Here is a 20,416-nt window from a genome sequence, read left to right on the forward strand (position 1 = left end):
CCGTGCCCATTGATCGGAGCCTGTTTCGGATTCCGTGCCTGCCGCTCTGTCTGACTCTCTCCCATCCGTTGTCTGTGCCAAGAAAGTAAATAAAGGTTAAAAAAAAATTAAAAAAAAAAAAAAACACCAAACACACCGGCAGAAAGGTCATGAGGGGTGAGCCCTGTGGGAAGTGGAGTTGTCGAGTGGCTTCAGTATCTAGCACACCCAGGCTGCTCTCCACAGCCTCATCCTGCCTGGACTAGCCTCTACACACTCTGTTCAGTTTGGACTCCCAAGTTTCAGCTTAACTAGTCCCTGTAGTTTCTGACTGCCAAGTAGCTGCATGACATTGGGCCAGTCTGTGAGACACTGTTGGCTTCCTATAAAATAACATTCCCCACTCCACTTATTTTTTCTGGCAGAGCCTTTTTCCTACAACAGAGGCTGGAAATGCTAGATACTTCCTTTCCACTTGCCTTGAGATGCTGGAGTGTGGGCATGTGAACTAATCCTGGCTGATGAGGTTTGAAGGAAGGCTAAGAAATACTTTCTCTATGATAAAAATAAATTTGTGAAGAGAAACTAAGATGCTTTGCCATCTTCATTCTTGCTTTTGGAGGTTGTATGGAGACATGTTTGTTGATGCGCTTGCAGCCATATTGCAACCATGAGGGGAAGACATGGTCCACATGCTGCAGTTGGTAGAGCACAAAGATGAGAAGAGCTTGAGGTCTCAGTGACAGCATCAGAGCACTGAATCAGCTGTCTCCTGCAGGCTTCTCGTTCTCTGAGATAATTGTGTAAGCCAGTCTAGATTGGGTATTCTGATATCTGATAGTTGAAATCATCCATATAATACAGCAAGTCATTTTACTTCTCTGGGTCTCAGCAATTCATCTCTAAAATGGGGCTACTGGACAAATGATCACTAAGGGTTCTTTGGATCTAGATTTTCCTGGATACCTCCAAGTGCCATATTTTTTCCCCCAGAAACTTCCCAGACCTCACAATCCCTTCAGTTGGGATTGTGGTCCTCTCTGAAACTACACCCAGATTTCCTTTCTTTTTCTTTCTTTCTTTCTTTCTTTCTTTCTTTCTTTCTTTCTTCTTTCTTTCTTTTTTCTTTCTTTTTCTCTTTCTTTCTTTCTTTCTTTCTTCCTTTTTTTCTTCTTTTTCTTTCTGTGCCTGCTTACCAGCTCCAATGCTAGCTGCTTTTCCATGCAATGTGTCACTTAATCCTTATGACAATTTCACATCTCATCCTACAGCTGTGGGTCTGTGAGGCTAAGTAAGAGGCATTGTGCTCAAGGATCCCACATTTCAACTTGCATCTGCCTGATTCCAAAGCCCAAGCTCCTAACCACCTTGGTGAACTGTCTGTGTTATCTTCATTATCTTGAGAATGAGCTTTAAGTGACCCTATTAAGCAGTATTTTTCAAGCCCTGAGGCCCCCCCACAGCATTAAACTCCAGGAATTAGACTAGCCCGTCCCAAGTGGAGTCACTGGCAAACACCATTCAGAGCCTTCTGGCGGTGGGGGGGCTGGCCCAGCAAACACAGGTAACCTGGGGCCTGGGCCCTGACTGGAATAGCACAGCGTAACTGCATCTGAGCCAGCCAGCCCCGAGGCGTGATGCAGGGAGGCCAACACTGCTTAGCATCCCCTCCTCTGGGTTCTGGGGGGTGGCTCGTCCAGACAGGGATGGAGAAGCTCAATGAGCTGTTTCTCCCCGTGCTATTAAGAGGCTTTGCTGCCTGTGCCCAGCCTGGACATGAGGTGATTAATGGGCAGTGACAGGAGAATTAGTGGCTGCCCTCACCAGGGAGTGGCAATTTGCCAGGTGCTGTTTCCCTCATCAAAGGGGGTGAGCAGGTGAGCAGGCCAGTGTCCTTCCATCTGGCCGGAGCTGAGGCTGCATTCCCATCATCCAGAGCTAAGTTAATCCAGGCCAGAGCTGCGTTCTCTAGGAGGGCTGAGCTTGGGGGGGGGGGGGGCGGCAAGGGGATTGGGGAGGAAGGAAGAGGAGAGGAGGGAGGGAGGAGACAAAGAAAAAGAAGGAAGAGAAGCAGGGGTGGAGGAAAGTGGGGACGGAGTTCTGTCCAGCTGCCTGAAAGGAATGGTTTGCAGGGAGGAGCAAATGGAACTAGGATTAAAGATATTACATGTGATGCCTTGAATGCCTCTGAAACAGAACACCCTGTGCCTAGGCAGACCTGGGGGAGTAAGTGGTCACTGGCACTGGCTGGGGCCACAGTGAAAGCGCCCTCCCAGAGCCACACCCAACTACCTGCCACCAGGGGCTGGAGCAGGAGGCAGATTCTCAGATTCTTGTCACTCCCTTCCCAGTGCAGGGCGGACTCCTGGAGGATCCAGAAGACTCACCTAGTGTGTGAAAAGCATTGGAGACTCGCTCTTCCTCTTGTCACAGGCAGTCCACGGCCCCTCTGTCTCTCACACCCTGACAGCCTCGGGCACCAAGGTCACTGCCTGGTAGCACCCGCGGCCTTGGCACTCTCTGTGTGAACAGGCCCTCCTTCTCTGGCTCATTTCAGGGCTATCTGGCTGGAGCACCCCCATGGGTTCTGGTCCCTGAGGCCCACCTACTGGCCCTCAAGTCAGCTATCCTCTCAGTGTTTCCCTGAAGGGGCCCATGAGATGCTCCTTCAAGGCCAGAGAAACCCAGTGTCTCTTGGGAAAGTGAGACTTGAAGGCCTCTCTCCACCTAAACACACCACAGCTCCAGCTTCCCAGCTCACTCCCAGGCAGATTCCGCGAGGAGGGGCAACTGTGAGGTGACCCTCTTTTCAGAGTCCTAATGAGAAGGAGGGCCGGTCCCTCTGGCTTGGGGCTTATATTAGTTTCTTAGGGTTGCCCTAAGTACGTGCCACTTAGGGGAGCTTAAACACCAGAAGTTCACTCTGTCACAGTTCCAGAGACCAGAAGTCCAAATTCAAGGTGTCGGCAGGACTCTGTTGCCTCTGGAATCCTCTCTTGCCTCTTCCTGGTGACTGGTGGTTTATTGGCGATCTTTGGTGATTCTTGGCTTGGAGCTACATAACTCCAATCTCTGCCTGTATCATCACATGTCACATGGCGTTCCCTCTGTGTGCATCTCTGTCCTCATGTGGCCGTCTTCCTTCAGGGACACTGGGCCTTCTGAACCAGGGCTCACTCCAGGGTGATCTCATCTTAACGAATTACATTGTCAAAGACCCTGTCTCCAAATAAGATCACACTGCAGTAAGTGGGGGTTAGGACTTCCACAGCTCTTTTTTGGGTAGATGCAGTTCAGCTCCTAACAGGGGACAAGGATCTGAGGGGTGGAATTTTCTTCCTCATTCTCTCTGCAGCCCGGTTAAGCCTTAATGATGAGCAATTCAATCCTCTATGCTCTGGAAGGTGCTCATTGCTCTAGCCCAAAGCTTCTTTAGATCTAGTGCACGCCAATCATCAGGGATCTTATTAAATGCAGATTCTGATTGCATTCTGGGGAGGGGCCTGGGACTCTGCATTCCTAATAAGCTCTTGGGTGACGCTCACACTTCAGGAACCCCATATCACACAGTAAGTAGCTGTCCCACTGAGCCATTCTGAGGTCAAGTGCCCTCCCCTCCAGCCCTGGGGAGGGGTAGAAGGCTGCCAGGTCCATGTGCTAGAAGGCAGAAAGTAGAACACTCCATTTTAATCACCAGAAAACAGCATCCCTGGTAAGTGTGTGGTCGAATATGCTCCAAGTCTTGTGTGGGAGCTGCTGGCTGAATCCTCGGTGCGGCCAGATCCCAGGGAAGGAGTGGAAGACAGACTTGGCTGCCAGTTTCAGAGAAGGCACATCACATCCACATCAGTCCTAATTCAGGAAGATCCTTTTTTAAAATCTCTCTTGGGAAATACTTTAGGAATGGAATTGCTGGGTCATATGATAAATATATATTTATAACATTTTATTACTATTAAATGTCAATATTCTTAATGCTTTAAAAATAAGTTTTATTTATTATTATTATTTTTTTAATGCTTATTTATTTTTGAGGGGGGGGGAGCAGGTGAGGGTCAGAGAGAGAGGGAGACAGAGGATCCAAAGGGGGCTCTGAGCTGATAGCAGAGAACCTGATGTAGGGCTCGAACTCACAAACTGTGAGATCATGACCTGAGCTGAAATCAAGAGTGGGACGCTTAACTGACTGAGCCACCCAGGCACCCCCAAAATATCAGTTTTATTGGGATTATAATTCACATACCTTGAAATTCACTCTTTCAAATCATACAATTCCGTGGACTTTAATACATTCACATGGTTGAGCATCCATCCCCCACAACCAGTTCCAGAACATTTTCTCAGCATGGGCTTCAGAAAAATACTGCTACACTTGTAACAGCTCATTGTGCTAAAAGCTTCCCATGGTTTAGCTCACCTAACCTCCATCACAATGAGTATGATTAGTGCCCCCGTTTGTAAAATGGGGAAACTGAGTCAGGAGGCTCAGGAACTCCTCAAGTTCACCCAGCCAGTCAGTGGCAGGGCCCCCGCTCACATCTATCTAAAGCATGCATCTTGACCCCTTGGTCAAGCCTTCAGGTCCTCCCAGCTTCTGACCCAGGGAAGGAGTACCGCTGACTATAGTCAGGCCTGGTGGCTTGAGAGCAAGAGGGAGAATGTCACGGGAGTCTGATTTCTCAATCCGGCCACAGTATGAACCTCCCCTAGGTGGGAGGGAGCTGCTCTGTGGATCCCGGAAGCCATCAGCAGCTGCTGGGCTTCACTGTGATGCCTGGGTGCTTCCCACCGGGTGGAAGATGGACACAGGACGTGCTTTGTTGTAAGCTTGATGCCCCAGCTGGAGCAGGGGAGTATGGCTACTGTCACCGTGCTGCTCTAGCTCAGAAGGACTTTGGGGAGAAGCTATATGGCTAAACCAGAGGCTCTATCAGCAACCCTTGGGGCCCCTCCTTCTCTTCTCTGTGCCATTGAGTCAGCCAGCCAGTCGCCCAACGTACCCCAGCTCCAAGGACAGCATTGAGGGCTCCATCACTTCTCGCCTGTGTCCTGTGTGGGGTGGTCTTGCACCCTCACTCCTCCACCTTCACCCAGTTTCCCCAGCATGTGTTGCCCCTCTCCTGGAGATGGTTGCACCTCAAGGTGCACCCCCAGCATCCTTCTGGACACTTCTCTACCCATGTCTTCCAGAATCCTTGCTTCCACACAGCTGAGAAGCTTTCTCTGCTTTGGAGTTGTAGCATTCATTTGGCTGTGAGAGCAGCTTGGCAATTTTTCTGTTACTGTACATACATAATTTACATGCAGTGAAAGGCACAGATCTTCAAGTGTATGGTTTGATGAGTTTTGACAAATGCATTTGTCCACGTAACTGCCCTCCTCTCAAAATATGGAACGTTTCCATCACCTAAAAATGCCCCATGTGCCCCTTTCAGTCAATCACTTCCCAGGCCCAAGCAACCTCTGATCTATCTGCGTTTGCCACTGTAGATTAGTTCCATCTGCTCGATCACTTCATAAATGTGTTTCCTGATGGCTAATAGGGCTGAGCATCTTTTCATCTTATTGGCCATTTATAAATCTTTTTGTGAAGTGTTTGTTCAAATATTCACTCATTCTGTTCAAAGGGTGTTTTGTTTTGTTTTGTTTTGTTTTTAAATTACCATTGAATCGTAGGAACTGTTTGTGCATTCTGGATATAAATCCTTGTGAAATACAGGTTGCAAATATTTTCTCCCAATCTATGGTTTGCCTATTCATTTTCTTAATGATGTGTTTCAAAGAATAGAAGTTCTAAATCTTGAAAAAGTCCAATTTATCACTTTTTTCTTTACTAGTTTTTTTTGTGTCCTCGCTAAGAAATCTTTGTTTATTCAAGGTCACAAAGATAGTCCCTTATGTTTTTTTCCTGAAGCCTTACAAGTTATGGCTTTTGTATTTAGCTCTATGCTCCATCTCAAATTATTCTTTGTGTGAAGTGTGGAGTAGGGTCAAGATTCTTTTCTTTCTTTCTTTCTTACGCGGATAACCAGTAGTTACAGAACCGTTTGTTGAAAAGACTTTCTTTTTTCCATGGAGTTGCTTCAGCACCCTAGTTATTTCTTATTAATAATAAAGTATAGATGACTTCAAATAATTCATTTTTTTTTAAAGTTTATTTGTTTTGAGAGAGACAGAGAGAGCGAGGGAGAGAGGGGCAGAGAGAAAGGGACAGAGAGAATCCCAAGCAAGCTCTGCACGGTTAGCACAGAGCCCAATGTGGGGCTCAAACTCACAAACCCTGAGATCATGACCTGAGCCGAAACCAAGAGTTGGAAGATTGACTGAGCCACCCACCCAGACACCCCAAATAATTCACTCTTGATAGGTGAAAAGATGTTAAAAATAGACTTTAAAGTTTTCCCTGTAAAATGGCAAGTCCACACATTGTCTTCCAAAATCCTTTCTTGACTGGGAAAGACGAGGTGCTGCTGTCTGGCTGGCCAGCCATGACCTGTACACAGCCCCAGGTGCACCTTCACCCTGCCCAGGAATGGCCAGTAGCTGAGGGTGTGGCAGGGAACATGGGCTGGGAAGTGCTGCTTTGGGGTGTAGCACACTGATTCTCTTTCTGGATGGATCCTTATTGTGTAACCAGTCTCAAGTGGCCTCCTTGATTTCTGCTGTTAACTCAGTGTGGTCTGGCGTCCCCTCCATTGTTTGATTCTTGGTGAGAACACCAAGCCCTCTATGAGGCTTGTGTCCACATTAGGCGTGCACACACACACACACACACACACACACCCTAGCCTTCATTTTGAGAGAGAAGGCTACAGGGGGGAGTTCCTTGTTTTATTGCTGCGGCTGCAGAGGGCAATGTGCTGTGATGGTGTTTTCATCCCTCTTCCGTGCGTGGCAGACATGTGGCAGATGTGGCATGGTGGAAGGCCATAGGCTTTTTAGTCTTACGGACACATGGCCTTAAATTCTAGCTCTATTACCCACTGACTAGAGAAGCCTGGTCCTGGCCTTGGGCTTGATGTGTTCAACCCCTAAGCAGACATACTGTGATTACTTTCAGAGTTGTTGTGAGGTTAACATGAAATACTTGAGAGTTTTACGCACAGCTTTCTTAGTGCTTGCTGAGCCATTCATTTCGTACTCTGCAGTAAGAAGGGCAGGGATTACCACCTTTGTTTTAGTGTGGAGGAAATTAAGCCTTAGGGATGCTAGATGACCCACCTGGAGCAGAGCTGGGTTTAGACCTGGGTCTCAGCCTCAGGCTTGGCCCTGTGCCCAGTGGAACATCCCTGCACCGCTCCCCTCCTGAGAATGGCCACAGGGCTCAGGGATGGGAGGAAAAAAGTACCAGTAATTTGTTTTCTCTTGACTGCTTTCAAAGCAGTAAGGCATTTCTGGGTACAGAAGCCACCCAGAAATCTCAGAGTCAACACGACCTTGAGTAATTGCTGAGGTCAGGAATAACCACATTTCCTCCCTATCCCGGTGCTGGGACACTTTCCTGGGAGCACCGATTGCCCTTACAGGGTCCTAGATTGCTCAGTTTTGGTTCTCCCCTGTCACTCAGGAGCTGACCTTTTTGACTCTGAAAGTGACCTTGAATCTGACTTTCTGTCCAGAAGCAGCAATGGCTACATGTATAAATCTATTGAAGGTTTTGAGCATCAGAAGATAAAAAGCGGCTTCTAGTGGTTTTGACATAGAACCCAAAGCTGGCCCCCAGAGCCTACATCAGATGACCTAGCATCTCACTGAGAGGTCCTGTGGCTTGTCTGTAGCTTCTGTCACTATCCTGAAACTTGAAGCTCCTGCAGGTGAGGTCTCCACCACTATGTGGTCCATCACCTCTTCCGTGGTCCAGAATGAACTCCAGCCCTGACTACTGTTGTCTCAGTGCCTGGGCAGGTGCACAGGGAGGAGTGGGAGGCAATGTTAAGAGCACAGGCCTGGGGGTTAGAAGGACCTTCTCCAGTGCTGCTGGTTTTGTAACATTTCCCTGTGCACCTTAATCTTGCACCTGGAAATGGGAGATAATGGGACCAGCTCTAGGGGCTTGTGAGGTTTGAATAAGAGGAGGCATATAAACTCCATGAGGGCTGGACTTGGTCTTTCTATGACTCCATGGCTCCATCAGTTGTGTAGAACAGCGGTCCCCACTCTAAACAGCTGAATGAAGGTGGAGTACTGTGCCCAAAACACCACGATATCAGCCACATCAATGTCACTGTCATGTGACGCTTCCACTACCAGGCAAATACTTACGTGGCCTACAGATGGGTGGAGGCAGATGGCCCTGGCTCGTAGCCTGTAAGTGCTGAGTGACAGTAGTCACTGTGAAGACTGGAAGACTCCTAGCATGAGAATGGAGGACACAATGTGCCCACTGGGGTGTCTCAGTAAGTAGAGTCCACGTGTGGGCATTTGGAGGCTGCCGTAAATTCTTTGAGTTCACTCGTTTCCTCTGATGCATGAAAATGAATTTAAAAAATAAAAGAACATCCAGTGTCGAAGGGTTTCCTTTTTCTTTTCTTGACTACCGGGCCACCAGCCAATGGCTGGGAGCACTGGGCCAGTGTTGTGGTGACTGGCTGGTTCCAGGAATGATAAGTCACAGGGTACAGCACAGGGGAATCAGTTCAGCACGGTGTCACTCATCCGGAAGAGGGAAAAGCAAGGAGGGGACAAAGGGGTAAATGGCTCCACCCTTGAGCTGCAGTTGGTCACAGAGTTTATCACCATGACCTTCAGAGTAGCCAGTGTCTGCTGACCTCTGGCTGCCTGGCGTCTTGAGAGGCCTGTTGACATGGATAAGTGATGCATGGGCCTGAAGCATACTTGGCCTTCAACTCCAGGACATGGCTGCAACCCTAGCCTGAGCCTTCCTGCCTCTCACGTAAAGTCATGCTCAGGATGCCTGACTCAGTGTGGTGTTGTGGAAAACGGCTCCAGAAAGCCCAGTTCTGGGCACAGCTCTACAGTAACTAGTTATGCCCTCAGGGAAGCCATCTTGCCCCTCCGGACTCCAGGGTCCTCATGTGTAGACACTCAGTTAGGGGCAGATGTGGCTGCTCCTAGGAGCTGTTCCAGTTGCAATATTCCACGGTTCTACTGTTTCCCACCTGAATCATGATCAGAGCAGGTATCATTTACTGCTGGCTTGTTAGGTTCCAGGTTCTATGCCAAGTATAGCACATGAGAGGTCTCATTGGGTCCTCACAATCAACCTCTGTAGTAGGTGTTATTATTACTCCCATTTTATGAAGGAGGGAACCGAGCATTCTGGAGGGTCACAGTGACGGTGCTGGTGTTAGTCACCATGCTCTACGTTATACAGAATTGTCTGTTTTTGAATTGCAAGGTGCTGTTCGTCTTATGGATTAAATTACCTTTCCCATTGTTTCCTTTCTCATTACTTATTTTCCTATGGGAACCATGAAAAAAGTCAAGAGCTGGATGGGGCGGGTCTGCTTTGGTGTGAGTGTCAGCCTACTAGATTAGAAAGAGGGGGTCAGCACAAGCTCATGCAACTGGAGTTCTTAGAACAGAACAGAGGCCCAAGGAGCAGGAGGGAGGCACAGACCCGACCACCAACCAATGTCTATGTAGGCAGAAGGTGCTAATTTGGAGGCGGCAGGCCTGAGTGTGAGGGTATTGTTCCTGGTCTAGTCCTGTGACATCTTTAGGCCTTAGTACCTCATTAGTAAAATGTTAGATAATGGATATACATTATAGAGTATTGAGAGGAAACATTCAGAAAACTCCTCTGTGAACCTTCCTGAATGTCACTCCTACCCCAGGCCCGAGTATAAGGTTTGGCACAAGCACAGTATTGGACAAATATTTGTGGGCCATGGGGTGGCACCATGATTTTCTGGGTGTTATCCACCTAACTTGGGTTGTTACAGAATATTAATAAATGCCTAACTGGTCTTGGGGAGAAGATGGCTCTCTGAAACACAGCCTAAGGCTAGTCGGAAACGGTCTGCTGGCAAACGCTCCTGAAGAAGATATTACTAATCATGGTGTGCATTCCACACAAGATCTATCCGCTTTAGTAACTGCATCGAGGGGGCCTCAGGACCCTGGACAGCAGTTTGATGCCATGCATGGGTGCAGGAGTTGGGGCACTGCTCCCTTAATTCCCTTGAAAATCCAAAGGAAAAGTACAAATGAATAACACTGTAAAATGACATTAAGGCCCCTTTGGAGAGCAGCTGCCCACCCCCCATGCTGCTAGCCGATAATGGCCACCCCTCATCAAATATTTATTCCAGCCCTTGTGGTCGTCCATCAGCCTCCAGCATCATGCCAGGGATGGAATCTGATTATTAAAAATGGTCAGGAGCGAGGCAGGCAGACTACAAAGTGCTTGGGATGGAAAGGGGGGAACATCAAAGCCCCGTATTCTTCCTTAAAGGTCGTCTCCGGAAGCAGAGGCCTCCTGTTAGGCAATCAAACTCGCAGGGATTCAAGGACCTGGCCCCTGCGTGCTTCCCAGCCTCTTGCTCCTTTCTTTTCTCGCCAGTGGGCCAGAAGGGAGTGAAGCCAGAGCTTGACTCTGAGCCACGGGTTTATGAAAAGCAAGAAATACGCTGCCCCATGCAGACATGTGACTGCCTTCACTTTTGAGGGGGGTCCTGGCATTTCATTAGTGCCCTGTTTGAAGCCTGCCCTTTGCAAAGGAGAAAATGAAGAGAAGAAAGTAAGTACGGAGGCTGATTCAAACAATCTTCTGGTATCTTGAGTTTGTGATATCCCTTTGTGTGGCTTCACTTATTACATGGGTGGAAGAGCCTGTCAGGCAAGAAATCATGCCTGGTGTTTACACTTTAATGGAACCCAGGGACCAATTAACCACACTAAGTGCCAACGGGCAAAGCATTTCTTAAAGGAATAGGAGGGAACTCTTATATTATCGTTCCATTTCCCTCCTCTTTTCCCAAATAAAAGACAGATGCTATGTCAACAGTCTCTCAAGAGTGATCTTTTATTTTCTGAAAGTCCTAAAACTGACCCATTTATCAAAACATGACTGATGCCTCAGCCTACAAACAATATCCTTTTCTCCCTCACAAATCCTGAAGTCCCGAGAGGCTGCAGCCTGGTCCAAGCAGTGCCATCAAAATCTGCCCTCCACACCCAGCAGCTGCACGGCAGCCTCCTGCACAGCCTGGTGGACACGCCTGACCTCTCTCTGGGACAAGGTCCTCTCCATGTGGCGGTAGGTGATTCGGTAGCAGTGGCTTGTCTTGTGTGTCCTGGAGAATGGAAGAGAAAGGCAGGTAAGTGAGGGACAGACGTGCCTGCCGCCTGTAGGAACGGTGTTGCCAGCTCTGACCAGATCAACCCCAGAGGAGAATAGGATGGGATCCGGGGCCTACTGGCATGGTATGACAGAGACATCACCATCACTAACAGCCTGCACCTCTTACAGGCTTCCTGAGAGGTGGTGGTTGGGACACCACTGACTTGAATAATCAAGAATGCTGGTTCCCACTGAACTAGCTGCATTCAAGTTCCCTGGGCAGGACGTTTCTTACAAGTCTGCTTTCCTGGGCCAAGCCCTGGATAGGTGGGATGTGGGCTCTGGGTTTCTGGGCTTTTTATCGGTTCCTCAGGGGACTCTGCCAAGCAGAGATGGTCAGGAGCCAAGGCCAGCAAGCCTCCACCTTTCTCATGTCACAGAAAACATATTTGGAAGGCACACTGCAGTCACAAGGCCGGGATTGGCTCTGGGGGCTCTAGCCACCTAAAAGGCTGAGGGGTATCACTCTGTTTGCACCTCTAACAGGCCATGGAAAGCATAGAGACAATTGTGCCATACAGACATGCTTCCGAGTTCCAGGTAGTGGGGGGCCTTTTGCAGAACTTAGTCTTCACAGAGACACGTGAAGCCACAGCTCCTGGTGCGGCTGCTCTGTGAACGTGCTTCTCCACAGGTGTGCCTGTGTGTTTCAGGTATACTGGACAGGCCTTCCGTTGCTGCTGGAAAGGCAAGGCCTGCCCTGCTGGGGTCCTTAAGAAGCGTTCCACTGTGAAAGTACAGCCCAACTGTGCCCAGTGGCACTGGGCCTCTTGTGGCCACTGGAAAGACTCCACACTGCCTCCCCCAGGTGCAGAAGACAGGCCTTTTTTTCAATTTGACATCATCAAGGAAGGAGGCTGCAACATCCTGAGTTTCTGAGAGATGGAAGATTCTAGAGGAGGAAAAATTAGTTAAGGAGTGAGAAGGAGGGCATAGGAATCATAGATGCTTGAAGATGATGCCAACATTTACTAGAACAAGTGTGGTGATAGGATCTGGGGGCCCAGGTTGTCAGTGACCTGGTGATGGTGCAAGGGTGTGATGGTTTCCTGCGGGTGGGGGGCACAGCCATGTCAAGTTACGCCCACTGCAGGGGACACCTCCACTAGCTTCCTAATTCCCTGTGCCAGTGAGGGAGACAGAGGCCCCCTGCAAGTCAGTGGCAGCTGGGCCACGACACACCTTTCTGGGTCTCAGTTTCTCCTCTATTGAAAGAGATTAACAGCATAGCACTTACACCATCAACCTTTCCAATCTGTTGCAAAGACCTAGTCAGAAAGGGACAGGGCTCTGCAAATTATGAAGAACTATATGAGTGTGAGGCAAAAGTATCCTTGTGGCAACTGTTGGTATGTGCTTTCGTTGGTTCACTCAGGCATCTTTTACTTAGCTGAAGAGTTTGTAATATGGCCACTCTGCATGCTGGGATGCCCAACCAAAGATGAATGGGAAAAATTTATCAACTTGTCTCTATATGCTTCCCAGAAGGCCCCTAGAAGGATTCCCGGGATTCAAACAGCTTTTATAAAACATTTTGATGAGTGAGGTGTAAATGAATCATAAACATATGGATTAATTTTATAATTTGAGAGAAATAAAATTTGGCAGAATATTTGGTGATAATTCAGTAGCTTCAACTGAAAATCAACCAGCTTTGCCTTTTCCTAACATCACTGGGGAGAGAAAGAAGATTTAGTTTTGTTTTCTAGAAACTTCTTTTTGAAGATTTTAGTTGGTAGGACATACTCCTGTCCTCATTTGCTTGTTGGGAGGACTGAAAGCAGTGGAGCTGGCAATTGGTCATGAGTCTCCTCATCCTTGAGGAGTGGGTTGTCCCCAAGAACTACAGGGTCACAGACCTGAAGGGTCTCATGGCTCGTCACTGACCAGGTTAAGACAATGGATTTCTCAAGAGGAGGGATGCCCTCAGTGCCCAACTCCAAGTATCTGAATTAGAGCTCTTTTGATTCTTTTATACCACCCAATGTGGCCTTTTTGTGGTCAAAAAGCTTCTCAACCTTTTATCTGCCATGACCCTCACTGTCACTCAATGAGAGCAGCGTTGATATAGTGCTTCTTATGTACCAGGAACCACCGTAAGCCCTTTGCAGGCATTAACTCATGTAAGCATCAAAACCCCACTGAATTCCTAGCACTCTTGTCCTGGTTATAAAAATAAGGAAACTGAGGCAGAGAGAGCAAAATAACTTGCCCAAGTTCACACAGCTACTAAGTGGCAGGGCTGGATTTGAAACCAGGCAATCTGGAGGGAATGCAATCGTGCAGCCACTGTGGAAAACAGCTTGGTGGGTCCTCAAAGAGTTAAACATGGAATTACCATATGAGCCAGCCATTCTACTCCTAGGTATATACACCCAAAAGAACTGAAAGCATGTATTCAAACAAAGACCTGTACGAAAATTTTCATAGCCAAACAGTGGATATGGCCGTCAATGGATTAATAGATAAACAAAATATGGTATAGCCATATGGTGGACCTGTACAACGGAATATTATTTCATCATTGAAGGAATGAATTAATGATACATGCTGCAATGTGGATAAACCCCCAAAACATGCTAAGTGAAAGAAGCTAGACACAGCAGATCACATACTGCATGATTTCATTCACATGATATATCCAGAATAGGGAAATCCACATGATAGAAAGCAGACTGGCGGTTGCCAGAGGGTGGGGGAAGGAGGTACAGGTAGAAACCGCTTAATGGTGTGAAAATTAATAAAGGGGACTGGGATGCTAGAAGGGGAGCCTACAAGGGAGAGCCCTTCCACTCAATGTCAATTACAAGAAGAATTGTCAACTACAGACTCCAACGGAAGTGTCAGTTACAGACCTCAACAGAATAGTCTCAACAGGAAGCAATTGTCAATTACAGGTCCCAACAGGGAAGGATGACACTGCATCTCCTACAGGAGATCAGCCACTCCTGCAACACAGCCAGTGAGAAACCACCATCACCCTGAACTCCTGCTTCTCTCCAATGAACTTTTGTCCAAAACAACCCCTCTCAACTTCCTCCTTCTCTATAAAATAATATTCTTCACTTGTGTTTGTTGGATTTGCTTATGATTGTGCTGTAGCTGGCTTGTTCCATATTGTAATTCTTGTCATTTCCAAATAAGCGCATCTTTTGCTGGTAAGATAACTGGCAGTGTGAAGGTTAACATTAGGCACAAGGTTTTCTTTTGGGGTGAAGAAAATGCTTTGGAACTAGGTAGGTAGTGTGGCTGCCTAACATCGAGAATGTCCTAACTGCCAATGACCCGCCCACTTCAAAAATGGTTAATTTTCAATGTTTACTTATTTTTGAGAGACAGAGGCAGAGCATGAGTGGGGGAGGGGCAGAGAGAGAGGGAGACACAGAATCCGAAGCAGGCCCCACGCTCTGAGCTGTCAGCACAGAGCCCGACATGGGGCTCGAACCCACGAACCATGAGATCATGACCTGAGCCGAAGTCGGACGCTTAACCAACTGAGCCACTCAGGCGCCCCAAAAATGGTTAATTTTCACCTCATTACAAATACACACAAGGAAACTAGGCAGTTTGGTTTCAGAGCCCAATATTAGCTACCATGCCTGAGCACTCCACCACACTCCTCCTTGTCTTCTTTTCCCTTCTCCAGCCTCTTCCTTCTACCCTAACTTTTCCTAAGAAGTGACAAGGCTTGCAAGCTACTGAGAAGGGAATTGCCTTTAATCCTTCTATTCAAGAGATGGAGTAAGCCCATGTTCCTTTCTAGCTCTGCTCTTTGACTAACAAGCCAGACATGAGGCATAACTGTGACATAGAGTGGGAATCCCTGGAACATGGATGCTTTTTAAGAGGTCTTTCCCATATATACAATGGAGTATTACTTGACAGTCAAAAAGACTGAAATCTTGTCATTTGCAACTCTGTGGATGGAACTAGAGGGTATTATGCTAAGCAAAATTAGAGAAAGACAAATATCATATGACTTCACTCATATGAGGACTTTAAGAGACAAAACAGATGAATGTAAGGGAAGGAAGGCAAAAATAATATAAAAACAGGAAGGGGAACAAAACATAAGAGACTTAAATATGGATAACAAACAGAGGGTTACTGGAGGGGTTGTGGGAGGGGGGCGTGGGCTAAATGGGTAAGGGGCATTAAGGAATCTACTCCTGAAATCATTGTTTCACTATATGCTAACTAATTTGGATGTAAATTTTAAAAAATAAAAAATAAAATTAAAAACAATAAAAATAAAAAAAAATTTAAAAAAAGGTCTTTCCTGTTTATGGGGCCATTAAAAGGCGTGTTGCAAAGCCAAACAGCTGGTGGGAAATCAAGAGGGCTTGCAGGGAGAGCATAAAAGGGGGGTTGGGGAGGGGTGCAGTCGCAGCTCCTGTCCACCCACAGTTGGCTGGGCAGAGTGAAGCTGCCAAAGCCTTCCCCCCAGACTCACGTGGGCACAGCCTTCAGACAAGAAACCTTCCCGGAAAGAGAGAAGAGACTACATTGACAATTCTCTCTTCTGTACCTGACAGCTTCTAGTCATAGGCAGAAGAAATGAGAATCCCTTATGGAGTTTGTGAGGGCAAATTTCCTTACAGTAAGTCTGAAGAAGAGTCTAAACATTTCTTTTGGTGCTGGAATTTCACTGCATTAGGATATTGGCGGAAACGAGTTGGTCACTGGTTGGAGCTTGGATTTTTAACAGAGACTTTGGATTGAGAACCTGAGAATGTTTGAGCTTCAAGGGCTTATCACTTGTCTAACTCAAGGACTGATTCAGTTCTTGAACAGACAGCGCGTTCCAGGCACCGAGCTGGACAGAGGTAAGCGAGTGAGGGGAGTCCCGACCCAACAGGTTCACATCTGGGGACCAGAGGTCTGCAGAGGTCCTGCAGGAACCCGGGAGGAGCCCGAGTGGAGGACTGTTCCCCTTATCTCCGTGATGGGGCTGGTGCTGCATTGAAATCAGCCATGCGGCACTCCCACCTCACATCCTCCTTCAGCAAATGACTCTTTCCTCTGGTGCTTCCCCGTGAGCATCTATGTGGGACTACTCATGTAACACGAGGCTGGGCTCTCCAGGGCCTGTGAAAGGGATCCAGATCATCCTGCCTACTCAGGGGCTTACCTCTGGTGAGAAAAAGGACACAGGACGGCCCATGCTTGCCCGCGCACAGAGGAGCTGAACGATGCTGTGGTTCGCTGCTCTAACCAGCCTCCCACCTTTTGTGTTTTCCTACCTGGCCTCCCTTCAGTTCTCATTCTCAGAGATCCAACCTGGCTCATGAAGCTGGAAACATGGCTCAGAACTTTTTCTGAAACTTACTTCTCCTTGGGTCCTGTTCCCTGCTCCGGTGTGATTGCCAAGGTGCACCGAACTCTGCTGTCCTATGTGTCCGGCTGCCCGCCCCCCTCCCAGGAACTGAGGGGCAGCCCCCTGTGGGCAGGTGGCAGCGCTGGGCTGCATGGTGGGCGTACCTGTGGGCAGGGAGGCTGTATTTTCAGGCCTCCTTCTCCCGAAGCACTAACCTTAAACCTATGGAAGGGGATGTTTGGGTGCTGCGCATGATCGAGTCTGGATTAGTAGAGGAGTGTTGAAATCAGACATGTTTAAGAGGAATCCTGCCCTAGCTCTTTCTTTTCTTCCTGACCAAATAAGTGATAAAATTAACAAGTATCAAAAGTACTGCTAGGTGACTGGCTGTGCTCCAGTTCCCAGGGTGCCAGCAATAGACTCTGAAAGAACGTGGGGCTAACCAAGCATCGCTGGAAAGAAGGGATAAGGGGTCTGAGTGCTAGCGAGGGTTGGATTACTTCTATTACACAACCACTTGGTTTACTCTGGCAACTAGACAGGTTCCAAATGTGAAATAAAACCCTTCCATGGGATGCAGCCAAAGCTCAGCTCCTGCAACACCCACAGTGGTTGGCTTTTCCATCTGTGACAAGAGCAGCTACTTCATGTTCTTGGCCACTGGACACATCCTGGAGTAGATCGTTTACCACCAGCAGTTACTGCAGATGCCACCTATGCGTGCTGGGACTACTCAACACAATAATGTCCATTTGGTCTGTCACACGGGTCAGACTCACACTGGATCCTTTCATTCACTTCTGAGGATACACAACTACCTGATGTTTCCCTGTTTCCAGTATCATGGGTTATGTGCGATGTCACATGTATAATGCGTATCTCTCTTGTCCTATACACAGCACAGAGGATATGGGTGTAGGTTATGTATACTCTCTTCTACTCAGGTCACTGTCTTTTTCTAAATTCCTGCCCCAGGTGCTGCCATGGGGTGGGTTCCATTTTCTGAGTAAAGAAAACAGGGATTCCCCTGTTCACTTTTAACGTGTCTCCTGCATGTATCATGCAGAAGGTCAGTGGGAAGCCCCACAAGGCAATGTCCCGCGCACCATCAGGAGGGTGCAGAGTGCTTTCACCGGGTGGGGGTGGGGGTTGGCTCAGGCAAGGGAACAGGATGATGGGAAAAGGAGAATGGAAGGAAGTATCTGTTCAAGGCTGCTCCTGAAAATACAGAATGAAAAGGGGCCTGGTGGAATGCAGAGGAGCCCAGAATTTGCACCTAGAGACCTGAGTTGTAGTCCCTACTCTGCCCGTTGCTTTCTGTGTGACTTGGGGCAGTTTACTTAACCCCTTGTGAAGTGAGGGTCACCACCCTACTCCTGGGGTTGTGCCGGCTGAGTAGGGCATGTCTGGAGCCTGCTAGGATGGAGGCTGCTGCCCTGAGAGCTCAACCCCTAGTCTGTCCCATCTCCTTCTCCTATTCCCAGGATGCATCAGGAGAGTAACGGCACTACGGGGAGGACGACCTGTATTTCTTACATCCTTCTTTGAAATCTCCTTTTGTGGGCCTGGAATCTGACCTGTGGCCAAGGGTAGCATGAGCACATTGGTTAGCTGTGGCTGGGAAAGTTCAGTGAGGAGGACAGGTCAGGGAGAGTGATGAATTATCACTCAGAATCAGGCACCATTTAAATAAGTCATCTGGAAATTAAGTAAATTATTTTTTCTTCTCTACCTTTCATATATATATGTATATATGAAATATATATATGAAATATATTTCATATATAAATATATACAATATTTCATATATACATACATATTTCATAAAAATATATAATATACTATATATAGTATATATGTAGTATATGTATATACACTAAAAAAGAGGAGAAAATAAAATCTGATTATAAGACAGCATACAGTGATTCTATATCACTTTCCTAATGAACTGCTCTGGGGTTTTCTCTGAAAGAGATATCACTGGTTTAATGTAAAGAAAGAATATAGGCGTGGGAGGCAGGAGACCCGGGTCCTAGTCCAAGCCCCAGCAACATCTGTGTGGCCTCCCCAGTGAGATGGCTGGACTGAATGGGCTCGAGGCCCCCTTCCAGCTCTAACAGTCCACCAGTTACTTCAGAGGACAGAAAAGTTTCTAAAGCAAATGCACATGCAGAGGAAAGGAGCCAGCCAGCCAGCAAGCAGCATTTGCAAGCTGCATGGAATGAAAGAGAAAGGGGCCCTGATCTGGCGGGCAATTTCTTGACAGGCTAATGCATGAACACAAGATGCATTAGTAATATTCATGATCAAAGCAAGAAGGAAGGGAATTGGCTTCATGAGGTTGGATTACGGCTTGGTAGAGCCCACTGAGAAAGTCTTCTTGTAGAAGGTGGACCTCGACTTATAACAGACACTCTGGACAACTTACAGCCCCTCTCCATCAACTACGCTTTTCTAGCCCTGCATCCCTTACCCCCACACTTTCCAGAACTAAGAGGTCTGCTTTTCTTATTCTCAGAATGGTAGGTTGTAGGCTCAACGCTCCCTGGTGGGCCGTTCTAAGTGAGGTACCTCCCCACCCCAGTTCCTAGCTAGCCAGCATCAGCAGTGCCTGTCACTGCCACTGCTGTGGTTACGATTTCTTCCCAGAGGGATTTCTGTTCCTGGGAGTCAGTCACAAGAAACCAAACCAGATGGTGCCTCTGACAGTTACTGCCTTGGGAAAGACAACTCCAATCCAGGCCTTGATGGAGGGAGAGTCAGAGCCAGGGAAAAAGGAACTTGCTGGGTGCAGCTTGAGTAGAGCTACTTTCAAACCTGCCTCCCCCGCCCCCCTCCCCAGTTCCCAGTCATCTTGCGTGGTGGCAACTTAAGAGCTCCTCAGAGACGCACGTTTTGCAGGCAAGAAATGCTTTTTCACATCAAACACTTGTCAAGTCCTCAGGGAAGTTTCCAAACACCCCCAGGGTTTTATTTCCATCAATCCCTGTAACTTCTCCTGGTACTTCCCAATGAGTGTCTCATGCTAAGCTCCTCAGGAGGGACAGTGTTCATGCTCTCGCCTCCTGGGGAGCATGGCCCATGTTCCTGCCCCCCACATGCATGTATATACATATGAAAATTGTTTTGGGGAAATCATCTAATAGAATCTCTTATGGAGGGGCACAAGATCTAGACTAGCCAGTGCCACGAGGGCCTAGCTAGAGGACCTTAACCTTGGGCCAGTTCTTCATTTCTGATCTAGGTTCTCATTCTAAGACACAGATAATGAACTCATAGGGTTTTTTGAAGAAACTGCATGAAAATAATATATGTTAGGTGTTTAGCATAGTTCAGGCTTATAGTTAACAATTAGTATTATTAATTATGTACCTAAGTATTAAATAGCCTCTACTTTGGGCCACACAGAAAGTGACCTTAGATGAATTATCAGAGTTTCTACTTCTCATTTGTAAAAACGGATCCCTAATATGATACATACTACAACACAGAAGAAACTTGGGGGCATTATATCAGGTGAAATAAGCCAGACACATAAGGTCAAACATGTAAGTCCACTTATACGAAGTTCCTAGAGTAGTGAAGTCAGAGGCAGAAAGTAGAAGGGTGGTTGCGAAGGGCTGGGGAAAGGGAGGAGGGGGAGTTAGTGTTTAATGGGGACAGAGTTTCGGTCTGGGAAGATGAAAAAGACCTGGCGGCAGATGGCGTGATGGCTGCAAAACAGTATGAAGGTACTTAATGCCACAGAACCATACATTTAAAAGTGGTGAACATGGTAAATTTTACGTTATGTATATTTTATTAAAATAAAAAAA

General features: G+C 47.5%; 1 protein-coding gene across 15 annotated transcripts in view; it reads right to left on the bottom strand.

Moving 5' to 3' along the window:
- The window catches only part of FARS2 (phenylalanyl-tRNA synthetase 2, mitochondrial), a 619,002-nt gene that overhangs the window by 70,054 nt on the left and 528,532 nt on the right, over nt 1–20,416 (bottom strand). For 11 of the 15 annotated variants that reach the window (XM_053904930.1, XM_053904933.1, XM_019419839.2 and 8 more), the window contains one exon: nt 10,944–11,237. The exons of 3 other annotated variants lie outside the window; for them this stretch is intronic. In XM_053904930.1, coding sequence (XP_053760905.1) covers nt 11,020–11,237 — 218 coding nt within the window. In that variant the 3' untranslated portion in view covers nt 10,944–11,019. Of the gene's footprint in view, nt 1–10,943; nt 11,238–20,416 lie in introns of those variants that run through there. One more of the 15 variants, XR_002072565.2, reaches the window with a different exon arrangement.

The sequence above is a fragment of the Panthera pardus genome, unplaced genomic scaffold (assembly GCF_024362965.1).
Source record: "Panthera pardus isolate Hobbes unplaced genomic scaffold, ASM2436296v1 HiC_scaffold_17, whole genome shotgun sequence".
In the NCBI taxonomy this organism is placed as follows: Eukaryota; Metazoa; Chordata; class Mammalia; order Carnivora; family Felidae; genus Panthera; species Panthera pardus.